The following is a 19,371-nucleotide window of genomic DNA, read 5'->3' on the forward strand; positions in this document are numbered from 1 at the left end:
TTTTATTCAAACTACAGTGACGCATCTAACGTGACTCATGCGTTCCAGAAAGGAAACAATAGCAGTTACAGTACAACATCGAGGGCTTTTTTTTATTTTTATTACCACTATGTGCTGGAATGTGATGTTCTTTCACAAGTTTCGCAACTCAAGAAAATTTCCAGGCCTTCTGGACATTCAATACAAGAAACACCCAAACTCAAAATTCATTTCTTTTCTTTTTAATGTAAAAAATATTTTCACAGTGTAATACATAGACTATAAACATTATTGACAAGTGTTTCATTTGACTTATTTACAAATATAAAAATATATCTCTCTATATATTCACAAAATATACATGTTTTCCCAACTCTTTGGCTTCAAAAACATTAGTAAATGTTGTGGTCCAGCTGTATCTGGGGTTCTTTCCACCACCGCGATCACGTCCCCGAGGGCAGGGAGAGCAGCTCTTTTCCACGTTGTGGAGTCCCACCAAAGGACTGGCGTCCTGGGATAGTGCACACCCCGGCACAGACCTTGAGACAGCACCTACAGCATTAGCTGCTTTGCATTATGGGAAATGTTGTCCTGATAGCCAGACTATCTCCCACAGAACTGGATGTCGTCATACATCTATAAAAAGATACATATATAAATATAAATACGAGTTTTTCAAATGACTTTCACGCAATATCCCACATGAATAACAACAATAAGATGGAATGGCGTTTTGGAAGAAAACTTACACAGTCATCATCAGACGAAAGCTCCTCTTCGCTCTCCTCCGACTCGCTCTCCGGCATGGGCCTGAGCTCTTGGGCCGTCCGGCTGTAAAGCTGCCTCTGGATCTCGCTGTTGTGTCGGCCGAAGGTCAGGTGGTACGGCGTGTATCCGCCATAGGTGAGACTGTTGACATCAGCTCCCAAAGCAATGAGCGTGTGCACCAGTTCCAGGTTCTGCATGTCCACGGCCAAATGAAGCGACGTCCGGCCGCTGCACTGCTCCTGAACGTGAGAAAAACCACGGTCAGTTCTCTTTACAAGCATTCAAGCGAGCCATTTATGTAGCTGGAACGTATTAGAAAAAGAAAAATTGGTGTAGAAATGGCAAGTGACGTACCTTTGCGTTTACATCCGCCCCAAGCTGGACCAGGCTTTCCACCATTGAGAGGTAATTGTGAACGGCTGCTATGTGGATACATGTATGTCCTGTGATAAAAAAAGAAGGATGATACTTTAAAAACTGTACTTCAACAAGTCACAAGCTCAAATGGTCAGAGGGGTCCTTGACTTACCGCTGTAGTTTGGGAAGGTGAGAATGGAGCGCAGATGCTGAATCTGAATCTGAGTGAGTACTGAGAAGCAAGCCAGCGACCCTCTTTTGCAGGCGATGTGGAGGGCCGTGTTTCCACTTTGATCGACCAGTCGTGGATCACAGCCGGCCTTTAGCAGTCGGTCCACCATGTGTGGCTGTTCTGTGATGACGGCGAGATGCAGTGCAGTCTGCGGATGGTAATTGGAAGTTAATTAGTTTTTTTGTGATTTTTTTTTTGTGTGAATTTTTCAGTGAGTCTTTCTTCAGGGAGGTTAAATTACCTGTCTTTGGTTGTTCTGTTTGTTCAGGAACGGGTCATTCTGACACTGTTTGATGATCTGGATGGCATAATCTTCCGCCTCATGAATGATGGCAAGGTGAAGATACCTGGAAAATAATGTGGGAGGGTTTTTTTTAGAAAATATTTTAAGAACACTCAGAGAGGATGTGGTTTAGAAAGACACACAGTAAAAGCAGGCGGCCGTTTCGCAAGAATGGAGTTTTTAAGGTTATTTCCAACCAGTGTGGCTCCACACATCTGATGCATTCTATGCGCTTGGCCGCGCGCCAGGGACTTTCCTGCCTGCGCACTTTGTTTCTCAAGCTCCGCCCACTTTGGGCGCTGCTCCAAAAAGCGATATTTGTTTACTTCCGCACTTTAGCGATATCTCGTGAGTTAAACTATTTGCATAACTTTAAACAAATTTTTTTAAGTTATTTAGAATTTGTTGTCGCCTGCTTACAATTATAACTGCAGAATCAAAATTGCAGATTTTTTTTTTTTATAAAGCAAAGAGAATTTAATAATAAATGCATTTTGTTTTTAATTGAACTTTGTTTTATTTAATGAAATACATTGTTGACCCTCCAAACTGAAGTAAATGTTGGTGAACTGTCGTTGCATATAATGGGTTAATTTATGCACGCTCTTAACGCTAGAAAAGCTCGCACTGCATTATTAATATTTTAAGTTAAACTTACGTGTCTCCGTCCTCTGTGACTTCTTCTGTCCAAGGTTCACACATCCCCTTTGGATTTGCACTTGCGTTTGGCAAAGATAAATTCTCCATTTCCTCCACAATTTTCCTATACTCGTCATCCTTTAGCGAATCCACGCCGCTATCGACGCGATCCTCGCAGTGTTGCATTTTCCTGTTTTTCGTATCCATTTCGTTAAGATCACAATCCATAAAGTTGATTCTGGCAGCTCTGTGTACATCCATCGCGACGCTCGCTCGCTCTCAGTCAGGAGTGAAGTGTGCCGAAAGGGCGGTTCGACTCGCATTTATAGCCGCGCCTCCGCTTCCATGCTCATCGGGGGATTTCCATCCGCAACTTATCTTTACTTTACTCTGAAAAGGGGAACTCGTGGCGGGCTTTTATTTAGAGAATTTCCCTCACGATGACTCCGCGAAGTAAGAATGAAAATCTGTATTTTCCTATTACACATTCAAATGTAGCCTACCTGGTTCGCAGTATAAGCCAAACGCACGGGTAAAATGAATGACAAGAGAACATGAATGAAAGGCATGTGGAAGGGGTCTATTAATAATGCAGGAAATATATATGCAGCTGGAAATAGCACTTGATATCTACATTATTTTTGTTTGTTTATTTTTTGTATAGGCTATACGAAGGCCTATAGTGACCCCAAAAATGATTATGTAACAAATTATATGGTTTTATAATTTGTTACATAATGTAAATAAGCAAAGCTTTATAAGAACTTATATATATATATATATATGTATATATATATATATATATATATATATATATACACACACACACACACACACACATGCACACAAGTGGGAACTTTCAAGGGGAACTGACTTTATTATATCCACTAAAAATCACCTCAACACAAATTCTTTATCTTAGAAACGCTGGATTTTTTTTCAGATGTAAGGTGTCTTCAGATCAAGGCAGGCTTGGTTCCTCAAATGTACTTGCAAAAATGTGTATTTAAATTCCGTGAAAAACTTTGACATCAGTTTTTTGCTTGCAGAAAGTAAAGTTCTTAATAGTGCAACATGTTCCACTAAATGCTGAAACCTTTTCAGAATTAATAATGTGAAGAGGTTAAGAAGGGCTGAGTCGGTTTAAGGTAACTGAAGTGAAACATCCCACATGGAAGGCCCCTCAATGTTCCACATGATTCAGGTTTGGGGGGTCCACGATATTCCCCAGCACTTTTTTTTTCGGGGCTCCCCCTTCGAATTTTCTAGTGGCAACCATCTTATTTCATGTCTTTTTAGTATTTTCCATGACAACATTAATGTAGTGTCCCTAAAAGAACACAAAAAAAGATCAATAAGTTATGATAATATGTGTTTTTCCATTGATTTAACTCATCAAAATGAGTTAAGCAATTTTAAACTTTTATAATTTTTTTATTATTTCAACTTTTACTACAAGATTCAACTCATTTTTGAAGTCTGTTTAATAGGCTTAATTTAAATTGAAATGACTCAAACATCCATGTTGATTGTCCTTAAAAATTTAAGGCAGCAACTTTTTTTTATGGTGAAATATAATGTAATAAAATCACCTAAGACTAATTTAACCTCAATTGCATGATTAAAAACAAGCATTTGTCTTCTGTATGAACTGTAGTATCTATCTGGTTTCATATCCACCTCTTCAAACAGAGCAAGACAGGTGGACAGGCCCAAAAAAAAAAAAAAAAAAAAGGAAACTCCAGGTAAATAAAGCTTAGTGTGGTCCTGTCTACAGCACCTTTCTTCACCTGACGTTTGCACTGGAAACTACTGAAGCTCTGTTTGCATAAAGGAGGAGCCATAACAATAGCAACCGTTTCTACCAACAGCCCTTATGTCACCATGGCGATACCGTGACATGCGTCAAGATGGATGTCAGGATCACGCCTTGTCGTGTCTCGCCTGCTTTGTCACAAAACAATTGAAATGCATCATTGAAATGATGCTTATTAAGTTCAGTTTGAGTTCAGGGAAAGGACATTCACAGAAAGTACTAGAACATTCCCTGAATTGTTGCGCATGCAGGTTTGAACTTGAATGCACATAATGTTCCAAGAGGAAAATTTGGCAACATTCCTTTTTATATCCGCCAGTAGCTTCTATACTGAATGTACGAACTATGTCGAATTATTTACTGCTTCAACCTGGTTGTCTTTTCATGCTGCAGAGGATTCAGTTCCGTTCTGAATGGAGGGAGTTTTGGGAGGTCCGGGTTCTAATTTGTAACCCTGTGTGGGACGACAGTTTGACCCACTATATTCTTACTCTGACAAGACTTTAAAGAGCAGAGCGTGGGCTGCATGTGTTAATCTGGGGTAGACCTGTTCTTAGCCTGAACAGTGAGTCATGATCCAGCTTCTGTTCACGGTGGTATTCGGGGTGTCTCCGAGACTCTCCAAATTACGCAAGGCCACGAATAAACAAAGAGCAAGAATCCTTCAAATGTTTAAGAATACGCATACCAGGAAAACCCTAAACCACTTGTTCCAGAAGCTGATTTGCAAGATCCTCCCACATTTCAAGTTTGCCTTCTCCTAACAACCAACAATGTTGTGTTACTAATAGCAACTAATTATGTAACATTATTAATTTTTGAGGAATGTAGAATGTTGCTCTTTCACACTGTCAGCTGACTCCTTTTTTTTTCTGTTGCTTTTTTAGCATTTTTAGCAAGTTTTTGAAATATTTCAGTGTGGGTTAAGAGGAAACCACCCATATTTCTGGGGAAGGGGAAGGGAGACTTTATGTTTGTTGGTGAAAAAAGGATGGTAACATTTTAATTTTAGTGTCCTTGTTACATATCTTGCATGTACTTACTGTAGTACTAACAGTAAATTATGCATAATGAAACTATTTTACAGTCCTGTTCCCCATGTACATACTATGTACTTATTATAGTAATTGCGATAATTCGGTAAGCCTGAACTTAACCCTAAATCTAACCTTTAAGGTAGGGTAGGGTAATAAGGTAGGGTAGGTAATTTTCGGAGAGGCTAGCAATAGCAAATTAGATTTGAAAGCATAAGATCCCTCCCACCCTCCCTTCAGAGCGTCTTCAAAGCCATGCACCTTCAAAACACATAAACGCAGGGACCAAAGAAAAGCGTCACGAGAGACGCCGTTAAACTACCTCATGTCTCAAAGCACATAACATTACAGTAACAATGAACATAACTTAAAGAGCTCTAATATGTACCACCTGACTGCTGCAGATTCATTTCGGCGTAGATAGTGTTGCTATTGAAAAACATAAACTCGAGTCACGAACCGCTCCGAGTGTAACGTCACAGGATTACATCTCTTAAATGACAGTAGATATGTTGTGAACGCAGCAGAAGCTGGTTGTTTTGGTTCAGGAGGAACTGTAAAAGGCGGCTGCTGTTTTGTTTGCGGCGCTCAGTGACTGACGTCTGTCTAGTTCTGTATAGCATTAAACGCGCGGATGACGTGTGATGTCTGCGTGAGCAAGTGTGCGGGGGTTTGGAAGTACATACGTTGACAGGTAGGTAGGGCATCATATCATTGCATTCGGACCTAATGCAATGACTGGACGAACATTTTTATGGTCCTTCGCCTTCCACAGATGTGTATATATACATATAAATACATTTAGACCACTTAAGTTAGTGATTGCTATCAGGATGTGAAGAGACTTTCAACCAGCATAACAAAAAAAAATTCTGGAACTGATCATATACCTTGCCTCTAACCCATGTAGTTACCTTATATTACCCAATACTTTCTTAGGTAAGTACACTGTAAGTACATATACTCTAAAGTAAAGTGCAAACCCAAACCCTAATTCTAACCCTAGTACCTAGTACTATTTGAGTACATGTAGTTAAATAATATTATTATAAACACCTTAAAATAAAGTGTAACTATTAGGCTATTATTATTATACACTGGGTTAAAAATTGAACTTGAAAATGTAAATCAATTAAATTAATTTTTCATTCAACTTTTATGTTGACTTTGTTTCAAATGTTTCAAAAACCTAAAGCTTTCTGTTTACTTGTTTACTGTGTATTCTTTTCCTATTCTATGCAGTTTACTGTTCAAGGCAATTCGTCATTCTTTCATAATGGACAGTAGTTTCCTGTAAATAGTCTGATGATGCAAAATTGACTAAACTGCCATTCATGACGTCACAAGTTCTGATCTACTCTCTGTTTTTTTGAGTATTCTCTGTACAGCGTTACATAACACAACAAAACCCAGTGGCCTTTTCCACACTTTACGCCTGCCATACGTCTACATTTGAGTCAGCAAGACCAGATCTTGTGATTGACGTACCATATACCATACAAAAGGCTTCACATATGTCAACTGTTATAGTGATTGTACAGTAAATTATGTATTGTGGAAAGATCATGAAGATGGTTTCCATTCACAGGGTCTCACTGCACCCTACAGAATTTCTGAGAATTTCTCTAGAAGTCCCTTTGACAACATTTGTTCAGTTGGAACCCCATGCAACATAGTAAAAATGGATGTATAGGCCTACTATAGTAATTCTACAATTTACATAAAACCATATAGAGTACAAATACAATAAAAATACATGTGTGTGCATATATAATGTTATAGCCTGTTTGGGTAATGAAATTGGTTTTAGTGTGTAATAAAATAAGTAAACTGTAATATATATATGAATTATAGTATATTACAAATGCTCAAATTTTTGCAAGGTTATACTTACAATGTCATAATATACATTAAGTCTAGGGGTGTAACGATACCCTCATGTCACGATTCGATACATATCACGATACTGAACTCCCAATACGATATTATTGCGATACTCAAAGACATATGATAAAAGGTTAACAGAAAATAAACTGTTGATTTAAAATGCTAAATTTGATATTACATAGTGTGTGTAAATGAATAGTCTTGGACCCAAAGCACGAGACACCAGAATAACAATATTCATGATTCTGAAGCTGAAAACAGAATTATTATAGAAGAATATGCTTGATCTGTCACTGACTAGATATATTTAAAATAATGTAGGCCACTTTTTACACAAATATTCCCCCATTGCATTATTATACATTATATTCAACATTATATATAATAGTTTAATGTAGTACTGACCCTAAAACTTTGAAAACTTAATTTTTTTTCTCGCCCATTAATTAGTATTTTGGGTGAACTATACACGATACATATTGTTGCATTTTTTGTATTGCGATATATTGTGACACGATATATTGTTACACCCCTAATTAAGTCCCCCTTAGTCAATAATTTGATCCCTTAAAACTCATCTTTGATTACAGAAATTACATATTTAAATGTTTTTTTTTTCATTTAAAATAATTTATCATGCCTTAAAATAGCTTGAATGTAACTCTACACCCTTGCCTCATTTAATATACGCGGTACTATGAATATGCAAATTAGCCCCCGCCTAATTGGCCTATGGCCAGTTGCATAAACATAGCCATTATGTTAAGACTGTCTTAAGAACTAGTATGATCAACTAGAAGTTAGTTAGGGGTAATCAGTCTTACTGTTCGGTGTCAAATTAGACCAATCTACGTTTTTATGTTACTGACTTTAAAAAGTTATTAACAGTCTTAAAGAATAAAATTGGATGACTAACTTGTAAGACTAGTCTTAACAGTTTATGCAACTTGCCACAGCTCAGAGATCCACTCGTTCACGATCACAAGTTGTCTTAGTTGGTTACAAGGTAGTTTGTGACGTAAGAAACAGCAGCGATTTCAAACCGTGTTTTTGAGACTGTCTTTGGTTCACTGCAGTTTTAAAGAGAAAATACTGAGCAATGGTGTTGACTTTTGAATTTGCACATGATTTGCCTTAAAGCATATTAAAAACACCACATAGACATATAAACAACATTAAAAGCTTGATTTTCAACACAGGGAGGCTTTAAATATATTTTTTTTAAATGTCTATATAGCTTTTATTCATTTTTGTTTCAGTTTTTGTTTGTTATTTCAAGTTCAAGTCAAGTTCACGAAATTAAAACTAGAAATGTTGCCTTGCAAATTATATTTGATTTGATTTCAGTTAACATTTTTTTTCTATATATTATTTTAGATATTTTAACGATATTTTATATTTCCCTCCATGACAATTATAGAGGTGCCTAACATAAATATTATTTAATGTGCGTTATCACTCAGTTGCGGCAAAAACATCTGCAGTCGGCAAGGTAAAATGTGTTCAGCTTCGACTTTTAATATCATGTATATCCAGGTGAATGTCATACACAACGATACATCTCAGGCTGTTTGTCCGCCCTCTTCAGAAATCTGTTTCTCATCTGAGCTGCTGAAGATGCATTGACATGATATTAACATCAGTTCACAAGTTCCACACACAAAATTACATTAAACACATTATAGGATGCTTGATGCATTTGTGCTCACATCGACTCGCTCTCAGAAAACCAGTTCAGGCACAGGTTGATCCTTAGGCTGAAGAGAGCAGCATCCGTCTGAGGAAAACAACAATATATAAACAATCATGCATATACAGCATGATGTATGAAGGGACTGAAGGACAGTAACTGAATGCTGTACAGTTCTTAGGTCTTACCTGAGATGACATACACATAAGAGCTTGAGTTATTCATCATAAACATGACAGGTGAGCATGAAGCCTCAGTCTGATGGCTGGACAGGTGATATTTGCTAGAGTTTACTACAGTGTAAAGCGGGACGCCAGTGACAACTACTGGGAACAACCAGAATTGCCAATAAATCTTTAAATCTGATTAGATCAGTGCTTCTCAACCATGTATATATATATATATATATATATATATATTAAACATCCAGTGTTTTCAGCAAGTGACATCAGAAATAGAAGAAATTTCATAGCCGACTGCCTCTGAATAATTGTGTTGGATACTGGTAGGCCTTGGAGTCAAAATGTCTCTTTACATGTATTCAAATCAAGTATTATAAAATTAAACATAATATTGACAATACATTTGTGTGTTATCAACTTCAGGCTTCTATCTTTAATTAAATTTTTCTTACCTGAAGATGAAGCACTTTGGGAAGACATTTTTTCCCAAAAAGTATAGTTGGATGGATGTTTTTTGTTTTTTTTTATGATGCAAAAATGCATCTATGTAATAGCTTTTAAAAGATGCACTTTCAGGATTCATTTCATCAGTTGTAAAATATAGGCTACTGATCTAACAAATAAAACTTGATTGCTCAACATGTTTCAGGGATTGTGGAGGCCAAATAATTGTAGCATCTTCTTGAACTTTTAGATTCAAAATGAATATTTAATGATGTTGGGCTTCTCTGAGACAGAAAAAAATGAGTGAGTGATTTTGGATTTCATTGGATCTTTAAAATGGCCGTTTATGTCTACTCTGCAGTGCACTATTAATAGTGACTGATATACCCTCAGACCACTGATCTATATAATGACATTATATAGATCAGTGCCTCAGACTCATTTGTTTCAATGTAAGGAATGTCAATGAATAAACGTGAACATAATATGTTTGCAGACAGCGCCCTCTGTTGGTTGAGAGTCAAGTTTCTTCCAAACAAACGTTTCTTCCTCCAGGGTGTGCTGAAAACCACCATGAAATAAAAATTGAGAAAGTCATCTTCTTTTTTCGAATTTTGCACTATTTATTATAAATGATTTATCCGTGCACATCATTATTATTGTTGTTTTTTATTCATGCATGCCCTCATAATCCTAAATCAACTTCTCCTTCCGCTTGCAAAGACATCTCTTCTCTGATGATGTGTTGACTGGCGTGAGGGCGGGACAACCTGTCACTCATGTGAGATCAACCAATGGCGTACGTTTAACAGCCGCTGCTTTCTCAGATCGGCTTGGGTTGGATTAAAACTTCATGTTCCGATGAGTTTTGGAAAATTCTGTTCACAATAATCATCATCAGAATAGCCCTTCCCCTGTCTATGAAAATGTCAAAAAAATTTCATCTTCTTGTGGATACTCATTTTAGGTGGCGTTTAGTCAACTAAATGACTACATTGAAAATATAGGCTACATAACCGGAAATAAGTGAGATGTAGCCTACTATTTCAAAACGGAAGTGCGTCACGAAGCTCAGATCAAGTAGTCCATAGCAAACCACAATCAATCAATCAATTCCTTGAACAAATCAAGTCGTGCCGTACATTTTTTCTTGTTCGAGAAGCCGCTTCACTTGGCGCCGCTAAGGGGGTGAAAGTTAGAACGATTCTAAGGGCCCATGCACTTTTTTAGAGATCGATTTTATTAATGGAATGGGTGCGGTAGGGAGCACAACCTCATATTCTTTCATAGGGCACAAAATGGCTGGCGGCGCCATAAACACATGGGTCCCAATAGGAAAGAAAACATTATTGCAACTTCATTTCATGCCGACTTTAAGCCACATTCACATCAGGATGCTTGCTGTGTTATTGTTTTAAAAATGTTTAAATCATTCTCACCAGACGGAAAATGGAAATCTGGCTGCCACACATATCTCTATTAAATTATGTGTGTATGTGATTACTGATGGCAATTTGGTATGCAAAACAATCATTCCAATAAAGTACATAAAATGAAAATATAATGGAGTACTACAGATCCCACCATCCACCGGGTCATGCGTAAACAAAATCTGTCCAATGAATTCGCAGCTTCGGTGAGATCACGTGTCTAGCAGCTTGCTGATTGGTCGTCCACGAATCCATGTTTGAAACGTGGATTTTCTTCGCTAGCCGGTGTTGTTGTCTTCGTCTTAGTGGGTTGTTTACTGTATTAAAGATTTAATAATAGGATGCCAGTGCATCCGCGTGATAGAAAAGAGAATAACCACGAAGAAATGGACGTGGACTATCCAGAGCAAGAGGCCAGCACCTCCGAAGAAGAGGAGTCCGTGAGCTCGTCCGTCTCTGAGGATGGAGACACTTCAGGTAACGTTACAGACAGAGACTTATGAGAAACACCAGAATCATTTCGTGCGACGATAAAGAGAATGGTCAATTTCTTGCAGACATGGATGATGAAGACTGTGAAAGAAGGCGAATGGAGTGTTTAGATGAGATGACAACTCTCGAGAAGCAGTTCACAGACCTGAAGGATCAGTAAGTGATGAGCAGCACATCATTTAAGCCTAAAAATATGTCCAGATGAAGACTCCAGCCGGTGTGTTCTGAACTCTCTGTAGGTTGTATAAGGAGAGGCTCGGTCAGATGGATCTTAAATTGCAAGAAGTGATGGCTGGCAGTGCTGCAGAATACCTCGAACCCCTGGCCACCCTGCAGGAGAACATGCAGATCCGAACCAAAGTCGCTGGTCAGTTAATGCTAGGATTATACACACATGATAGAGCTGATGTAGTTTACAGGGATTACAATCATCACGCCAATGTTTGATACATTATACTGTAAAGCAAAGATCTAACCTATTTCAGGCCAGGAGTCCTGCATTTAAAGCCTGGCCTATTATTACCATTTTAATTAAAAAATAATTAAAAAACAAAGGATTACGCATTTTCCATCTACTTCTTCATCGTTCAAAACAAAAGTTTGGGGTCGATAGGATTTAAAAAAAAATAAAAAAAATTACGAAGTCTCTTATGCTCACCAAGGCAGCATTTATTTGATTGTAAAAATGGTAATATTGTGAAATGTTATTACAATTTAAAATAACAGTTTTCTATTTGAATATATTGTAAAATGTAATTTTGTCCTGATGTCAAAGCTGAATTTTCATCATCATTACTCCAGTCTTCATTGTCACATGATCCTTTAGAAATTAATCTAATATGATGATTTGATGCTCAAGAAACATTTCAGATTATTATCAATGTTGAAAACAGTTGGGTATCAGAAGACATTTTTGTGGGGAAAAAATATTCTTTTTTTTTTTTTTAAGTCTTCCTGTTCCTAAACCTTTGACCGGTACTGTATATTTATTTATTTTTTGACAAATTAAAAAATAAAATATAGCTGCAAGCAGCGATGATGGGCCCAAGCCTCGGCGCAACCGCCACCCCGGTGGCTTTAGGAAACGTGCACATTTGAAGCAGGTGAATGTAAAAGAACTACGTCAAAATCGTTTGAATATGCCACATTTACTGCAGCAGCTGGTGCCACTATAACCATTAACCACAACAGCCACATCCATGAAATCATTTAAATTTAGATGAATATAATGTCAGGATGTTATAGGTCACTTTTTAAATGAGTGAGAAGTTATCATTTGCATCTCAAAATTCCCAAAAGTCTAGAAGGATTTAGCCTAAGGTTTTTTTTATATTTATATATATTTTTGTATATATTGTTGTCAGTGCACTACAAATAAACTAGTTCTTGCTTTTATTTTGTCATTCAAACTTAGAAAAAGACAAGGCCTCGCAAATTGGCTAAAAATAAGATGGTGATTTCAAAGCATTTTGAAAGCGACACACTTACGGTTGCCAGTTGGTGGCGCCATAACTTTGACTCACAATAGTCATATCCATGTGATCGGCCTCTTACAACGAACATACAGCTGATGCATTTGTTGCGTCACCATGGCCAAACCATTCAATATATCAAAAATCCTTTGGGGCTTGGGCCCTAATAAATAAATGTCTACAAATTAGATATTATAACAAAATTTATAGAAGACCTCTGCTATAAAGGAAAACCCTGATGTTAATAGCCTACAATACAGAGCTTTGTTTCAGGTTCAAATTACGGTAGCGCAAATGCTTAAAAAAGCAAGTATATATTATGAATTTGATTACTTTCTCTTCCTACAATTGTCAGTTTGTGGTCTGATTTACTGATGCTTATATTATGATGGCCTTAGTCACCTTTTGCTCATATATATTTTTGCAGGTATCTATCGTGAGCTCTGCTTGGAATCTGTCAGAAACAAATATGACTGTGAGATGCAAGCAGCCAGCCAGCACTGGGAGGTAACATGCAGGCATGGGAATGGGCTTAAATTCACAAAGAGTAGACTACACCACTACAACATTCCCAGTTATTTTCCCTTTGAAGACAGCCCTGCTACTAATATACTCACAGCCTAAAGGCCCCCATATCCTTGAAGGCAAAAATTAAGTTAGTTTTTCTGTTCGTTTCGGGAGTTCTGGAAAGATTCGCTCCTGCTGGTAAACTCCTTCGAACTACCAAACTACAAACTATTGGTCTGTGGCGATGATGTCGTAGGTAGGTGTGGCTCTGAGGCTCCGCCTTCTTTGACATGGAAATCATCTCCAGTTTATTTCTTCTGTCGAGGTCGGACGTCCACGAGTAAAAACATGAACACCCTGGAGAGCTTCTTTAAAGTAGAAAATGAAGTTATAATTCTAATTAGAGACACTAACACTGTTTTTCATGTTTAATAATGTCAAGCTGCTTGATTTAAAAAAAATCTATAGTATAAAGTGGTATATAAATAAATGTGACGTGACTTTACTGGGGTGCTGAATCGCAAAGCACTTCATCAGATGCTTTCTTAAGGCTGTGTGTCCAACAAAGCGTTTTTAGCCAGCTGAAAATGCCTAGCTATGGGCGCTTGAGAGCGTTTTGGCAGCGCAGCATTTTTTTCGGTTGAGACACTTTGCTTATTATGATACGGAATATCCGCGAAAGTGTTACTAGTATCTCATTTCACACATATTTTGTTTCTGTGTTGGTTCTATAAATGTCGATACAATGTAACATATTTTCTCTGGCTCTTGTTCCATTATTATGCTTGTTGTTGTCATCTGTTGACGTTGTACAAGCAGAATGTGGCGGTTGGTCGGTGTGGTATTAGTCCCGCCCCTCCTCCTCTGTGATTGGACGGTTGGGTAAAACGTGACAGTGATGAGCGCTTCGTTTTACTCAAAGTTGAACATTCTTCAACTCTCGGCGACCTGTAAAAAACGCAGAGCGTTCAGCGCTTCAGCGTAAAAAAAAAAAACGCTCAGCGCCTCGTTACGCTCATGTTACGCTCCCATTGAAAACAATTGAAAAAACACACCAGCTGCGTGAAAAAAACGCTTAGGTAGACACACGGCCTAACTTCTGTTTTCTCACCGCTGTCTTTTTTTTTTTATTAATGAAAGGAAAGCAAGCACACATATTTACATATTCATCTAAACTTCGCTCTCAGCAGCGTGGAAGGCATTGGGATGTTCGCTAACAGTAAATCGCTGCTCATGAATTTTGAAATTCTTTTTACCTCAAAGCAAAGAATTTAAAAGAACTTCGCCATGAGTATATTGGGGCCTTTATGCTCAATTTGTTACTTAGATAATTTACCACGTTCATGATGTTTTTCCTCAGAGTGAGAAGCTCCTGCTTTTTGACACGGTTCAGAGCGAACTGGAAGAGAAGATCAGACGATTGGAGGAGGACAGACACAGTATAGATATAACTTCAGGTAAAGTACAGATTGCAACTCGTACTGTGTAATCTGTGAATTTAAATGTGACATTTTACCTTTTCACTGCATTGATGTGTTCTTGCTCCAGAACTGTGGAATGATGGTCTGCAGTCTAAGAAGAATAAAAAGAAGGATCCCCTCAGTCCTGGAAAGAAGAAAAAACCTGTCGCTGTGTCAGATATCCTTTGTAAAGTAGTCGTTTGCGTGTCTTTTTATAGTATTTGTTTATGGCAGCAGCCTGATTCTGTAATGCAAAAGAAGACATTAGTTTCCTGATCCGTCCCACGACCATACATTGTTTACATGTTGCAAGACCTGGATATACTTGAAGACTGGACTGCAATAAGAAAGGTTTTATTTTTCACCTTAATCAGTTTTATTTTTTGCAAGTGAGCTATTGGAAGATCTCTAGCATTGATCAACTACATTGTTTTCTGTAGGCTATGGCTTCAATGGGTCCTCATAGGGTAAAAGTAGATGGTAAGAAGGATTTTGAGCATGTTTTTGCATGTAAAGCATCGCACCGAAAGTTCACTCTCTCTATATCGGCGTGTTTCAACTGTAAAGACTCCTTAAGTGATTTGTGGAAAAGCATTCAGGTCTGAGGTGAATTAACGGTATGTGTTTATCAGTCCCTCTGAAGCCAGAAAGACACCATCATGTTGCCCGATCAGAAGATGGACGTCTGTTCTATGACAACAAATGGTTCAGCCGGGGTCAGGCCATATGCATCAACAGGAAGGACGAATATCCTATCAGGTGTGTGTGTTTACTCATATGAGTGATTTCATAAACATTTCTGTCCCTGAGGGTGATTTATCTTTAAAATTGTTTGTTTTGTTTTTTAAGAAAGAAATTAGATTTTTTGTTTTTTTCAAGGACACCTTAAAATGTATCACAAAGTGACAGTAAAGACTTTTAAAATGTTACAAATTCCATTAAAAATAAATAAATAACTGTCCATTCATCAAAGAACTCTGGGGGGAAATGTATTATGGTTTCTACAAAAGTTTTAAGCAGCACAAATCATCATATTAGAATGATTTCTGAAGGAAATAATGATGCTGAAAATTCAGCTTTGCATCAGAGGAATAAATTACATATTAAAATATTTTAAAATAGTAAACAGCAATTTGAAATTGTAGTAATATTTCACAATATTGCTGTTTTTTTACATCAATCGCCTTTGTGATCTTATATAATTTCAAAAATCTTATATATAATATTAGCCTAATACTTTTCATCGCATCTTTAATTACATGTTCCTAATTTTAAGATTATTACATTTGTTAAAATTATAAATTAGCAAGAATGTGTCTATTTTTAGGATTTTCCACGATGCACATTTTTAAATTAAAAAAAAATTTTAGATTTTCAATTAATTTATCATTTGGTCACACTTTACAGTGGTATGTTGCCAAGAAATTACATAAATAATTATAGAGTAATTCTAATTAATTACATGGGTTAGGATTTACTATTACTATAGGGTTAAGATTAGGTTTGGTTTAGGGTTAGTTGCATGTAATTATGCATAATTTATAGTAATTACTATAGAAGGACACTAAAAAAGTGTTGCCTTTTTTCGAGCTACTTGTAATTACACAGTTCTTGATATTCATATAGTAACGTGTAATATGTGTAACAAAAACATTATAAAGCATTACAAATAACAACTAATCACTAGATCATGTCAAGTGTTAGAAAATGAACACATTAATCAAGTTAATCAGAAGAAGTGAATATTTGGTCACAGGGAAGCACAATGACAGCTTGAAGATCAAATAGGTCAATCATTTTAAGATCTGCACCATTACACTAACTTGCTTTACTTAAAGGAACTGTATGTAAGATTGTGGCCAAAACTGGTACTGCAATCACTTTCAAATTACTGTAGAGCGGTGTATCCCCTCCCCTTCCCCCCTGACTCGAGGTTGCCAGATAGGATGCAGGATCCAGCAGGAACGTAGGCTGCTACGTAGCTGTGGTAACTAGTGCAGAACTGGCAACCCCGATGCCGAAACACTACTGACTTCGTGATTGGTAGATAGGTGGAGGGTGGCGCTTCAGGCCAAAACACAAGATGACAACATCAACATCAGTTGAGGGCTGCAACTTCATTTTTTAAATGACAATATCCTGGCCGGACTACTGTTGTCAGTGATATAAGTATTTGAAATGAACATGATTTCTTAATGTCTAGTGACATATCAGGGCCATTTTATGATTAATTGAAATACATTTCTTACATACAGCTCCTTTAAGTCTTTCATGTCTAATGCTTGACTTTTTCTTTTTTTTTTTTTTCTCCAGTGCCACAATAATCAATGTTAACCAAGACGAGGTTTGGTACAAACGTCTGGATGGCAGCAAATCAAAGCTTTACATCTCTCAGCTCCAGAAAGGCAAATATACCATGAAACACTCATAAGTAGTGTTCTTATCTTCCCCCTGCTCCCCGTTTCCAGTGTGGAAACCAAACCTTCGCTGGTTCAACTCTGTTCTCCGTTTGTCACCATGACTGCTCGTTCATGCTGGAGGGACTCTGGTCTTACATGCATGTACCACATGTTTGCACTTCCTAAGTTAGAGCTGCTAAACAAACACCTGGTTGCCAAGGAAACCGTGTGTGTGTGTGTGTGTGTGTGTGTGTGTGTGTGTGTGTGTGTGTGTGTGTGTGTGTGTGTGTGTGTGCGCGCGCCTTGATGACAAGGATAAACCAGTTAAGCCTTGTTCAAAGCAGAAGAGCAATGAAGCTCAACTTATTGGTAATGCTGATACTGAACACATGACAGTTTCCATGCTTTTAATTAAATACAGAGTCAGTATTTTTATTTGTAGATTTATGGAGCATGTCTTTGTTCTGAAACAAGTTAGTGCCATGTATCCTGTTCTGTGCCTGTGAGATGCATAATGTTTTAAACAACAGAACGGTTCACTAAGCTCCGCTGGGCTAGTGTTATTTTTGTACGTCTTCAAAACATAATACACAATAACTTGTCACTCGTAAAGGTTAGAAAAGGTGTATTAATGTTACAGGCCTTGTGCGAGTCATATTCTTGTTTTGTAACCATTAGTATTTTCAATGAAGCCAACTGAATGTAGCATATTCTGAGCTTTTGATCAAATTTGTGATTCGTGTCTGGCTATATAAAAAACTGTTTATGTTACATATTGGATTTTTAGAGCCCAAATCATCAGCTAGAGACTATGAAATTATTACAGTTCATACAGTTGTACTGAATGCTGCTTGTGTATTTATCACGTTCACATCCATTTTATGATGTTTCATTAGCAAAGTTTGGGAGGAGCTCAATTAATAGAATAAGAGGTGTATATACAGCAGATGTACCTCAGTTGGGGGGTTACATATACTTTCACACTTAAATATAATTAGCATATTGGCATAATCTTTATCTGATTATATGTTAATGTGAACTTGTGAAAAAGTGTTTTAGCACTTGAGTGGTTTGTAATTGTGTACCGAGTTACATGATTTGAAATTGTCTGAGTGCTTTTATTAATTTAATTAACAACTGATATAAAATGCTTTAATTGATGCAGTATCAAACACTACACCGATCTTGCCAAAATAACCATGTCTTCCTGAAGTCACAGAGGACCAACACATCCTTAATGAAATTTACAGCTTTAAAATAAATCTCCTCGTATTAGTAAAATCTGAGTGTTATGTGACCCATAAAAACATCATTTCTGTAGCAGATAAAGATCTTCCTGCGATGTTCAGAAGCAGCTCTGACAGGACTGTGAGTGAATGAACAAGTAGCCTAATCATATTGCTGTACTCTACACTGAGTTTTTGTTCAGAAGTTTACATTGGAAATGTAATGTTCTCATATAAAGCTGTTTTTGCATGGTATTGTGTTGTTTTTGTATTTATCCTGTGCTGTTTTAGAATGTAAAAAGTCGTAATGTTTCCCAAATACCAACCTTTCTTAGTTATTAAGTAGCTAGCCTACTACTACCATAAAAATGGCTGACTATTCGTTGACACCAAATCACAATCGGGTTCCTTTTAAATAGGAAAAATTAAAACTGTGTTTACTCATCCTTGTTGTTCCAATAACCTATGAGTTTCTTTCTAATCAAAAAGTTGACGGTAGCCATTGACTTCCATAGTAGGGAAAAAAAATGTAGGCCTATACAATGGTCAATGGATATGGCTACCATCAACTGTCTGTTACCAACATTATTTAAAATATCTTATTTTGTTTTCACTTTGGGACATTTATGCACACATAGATTTATGAATGAAATCTACAAACTTATATTCGATCCTGCAGCTCAAGTTTCATGAATTAGGCCCATTATTTTCCTAAAAAAGCAACTGAACGAGATTAATCATGATTAGTCATTTTTAACAGCCCTAATATTTTAAGACATGATTGCCTATTTACCAGTTTTAAATGCAGTGTCTCTCTATGACCATACAGAGGCAGTACAGACTTACAGTTGTGTATTCTGTCTCTCTCTCTGTGCATGTGGGGCATCTACTGTATTGCTGCACCACAGCTGCTGTCTCTCTTCAAAAATCGAATTCGCTCATCTGTGAAAACATGTTTTTTTTTTTATCTGTGGCTGGTGAAATGTCTTTATATTATTTCTCGACTGATGTTTAATAGTTTTTAAAGCCAGCAAATTATCTTCAGTCAGCAGGGGACTAATGGTAGTACTCATA

General features: G+C 37.1%; 2 protein-coding genes across 2 annotated transcripts; one reads left to right on the top strand and one right to left on the bottom strand.

The window, feature by feature from the left end:
- Window positions 1-205: 205 nt before the first annotated feature.
- On the bottom strand, window positions 206-2,580 carry nfkbiaa (nuclear factor of kappa light polypeptide gene enhancer in B-cells inhibitor, alpha a). Its single transcript, XM_082146732.1, has 6 exons — window positions 2,278-2,580; window positions 1,578-1,683; window positions 1,277-1,484; window positions 1,102-1,190; window positions 729-986; window positions 206-615 (listed from the first exon to the last, which is right to left on the bottom strand). Exons 1-6 carry the CDS (start codon window positions 2,517-2,519, stop codon window positions 583-585), a joined length of 936 nt encoding a protein of 311 aa, XP_082002858.1. The 5' UTR covers window positions 2,520-2,580; the 3' UTR covers window positions 206-582.
- An 8,388-nt stretch (window positions 2,581-10,968) lies between these two features.
- brms1lb (BRMS1 like transcriptional repressor b) lies at window positions 10,969-18,552 on the top strand. Its single transcript, XM_082146900.1, has 10 exons — window positions 10,969-11,218; window positions 11,299-11,389; window positions 11,473-11,600; window positions 13,133-13,212; window positions 14,573-14,669; window positions 14,761-14,850; window positions 14,959-15,023; window positions 15,113-15,152; window positions 15,305-15,431; window positions 16,986-18,552. The coding sequence occupies exons 1-10, from the start codon at window positions 11,083-11,085 to the stop codon at window positions 17,101-17,103; spliced, it is 972 nt and encodes a 323-aa protein (XP_082003026.1). The 5' UTR covers window positions 10,969-11,082; the 3' UTR covers window positions 17,104-18,552.
- Window positions 18,553-19,371: the final 819 nt, after the last annotated feature.

Source organism: Leuciscus leuciscus, assembly GCF_965113295.1.
Source record: "Leuciscus leuciscus genome assembly, chromosome: 19".
Classification (NCBI taxonomy): Eukaryota; Metazoa; Chordata; class Actinopteri; order Cypriniformes; family Leuciscidae; genus Leuciscus; species Leuciscus leuciscus.

What these genes read in the sequence shown, in the direction of transcription:
- nfkbiaa (XM_082146732.1), bottom strand. Translation starts at nt 2,519, where the DNA reads ATGGATGTACACAGAGCTGCCAGAATCAACTTTATGGATTGTGATCTT. An exon ending in GTCACAGAGGACGGAGACAC is followed by an intron (nt 1,684 to 2,277) that starts GTAAGTTTAACT and finishes ATTATTTTCCAG; the next exon opens with GTATCTTCACCTTGCCATCA. An exon ending in AACAGAACAACCAAAGACAG is followed by an intron (nt 1,485 to 1,577) that starts GTAATTTAACCT and finishes TACCATCCGCAG; the next exon opens with ACTGCACTGCATCTCGCCGT.
- brms1lb (XM_082146900.1), top strand. Translation starts at nt 11,083, where the DNA reads ATGCCAGTGCATCCGCGTGATAGAAAAGAGAATAACCACGAAGAAATG. An exon ending in TGAGGATGGAGACACTTCAG is followed by an intron (nt 11,219 to 11,298) that starts GTAACGTTACAG and finishes AATTTCTTGCAG; the next exon opens with ACATGGATGATGAAGACTGT. An exon ending in CAGTATAGATATAACTTCAG is followed by an intron (nt 14,670 to 14,760) that starts GTAAAGTACAGA and finishes TTCTTGCTCCAG; the next exon opens with AACTGTGGAATGATGGTCTG.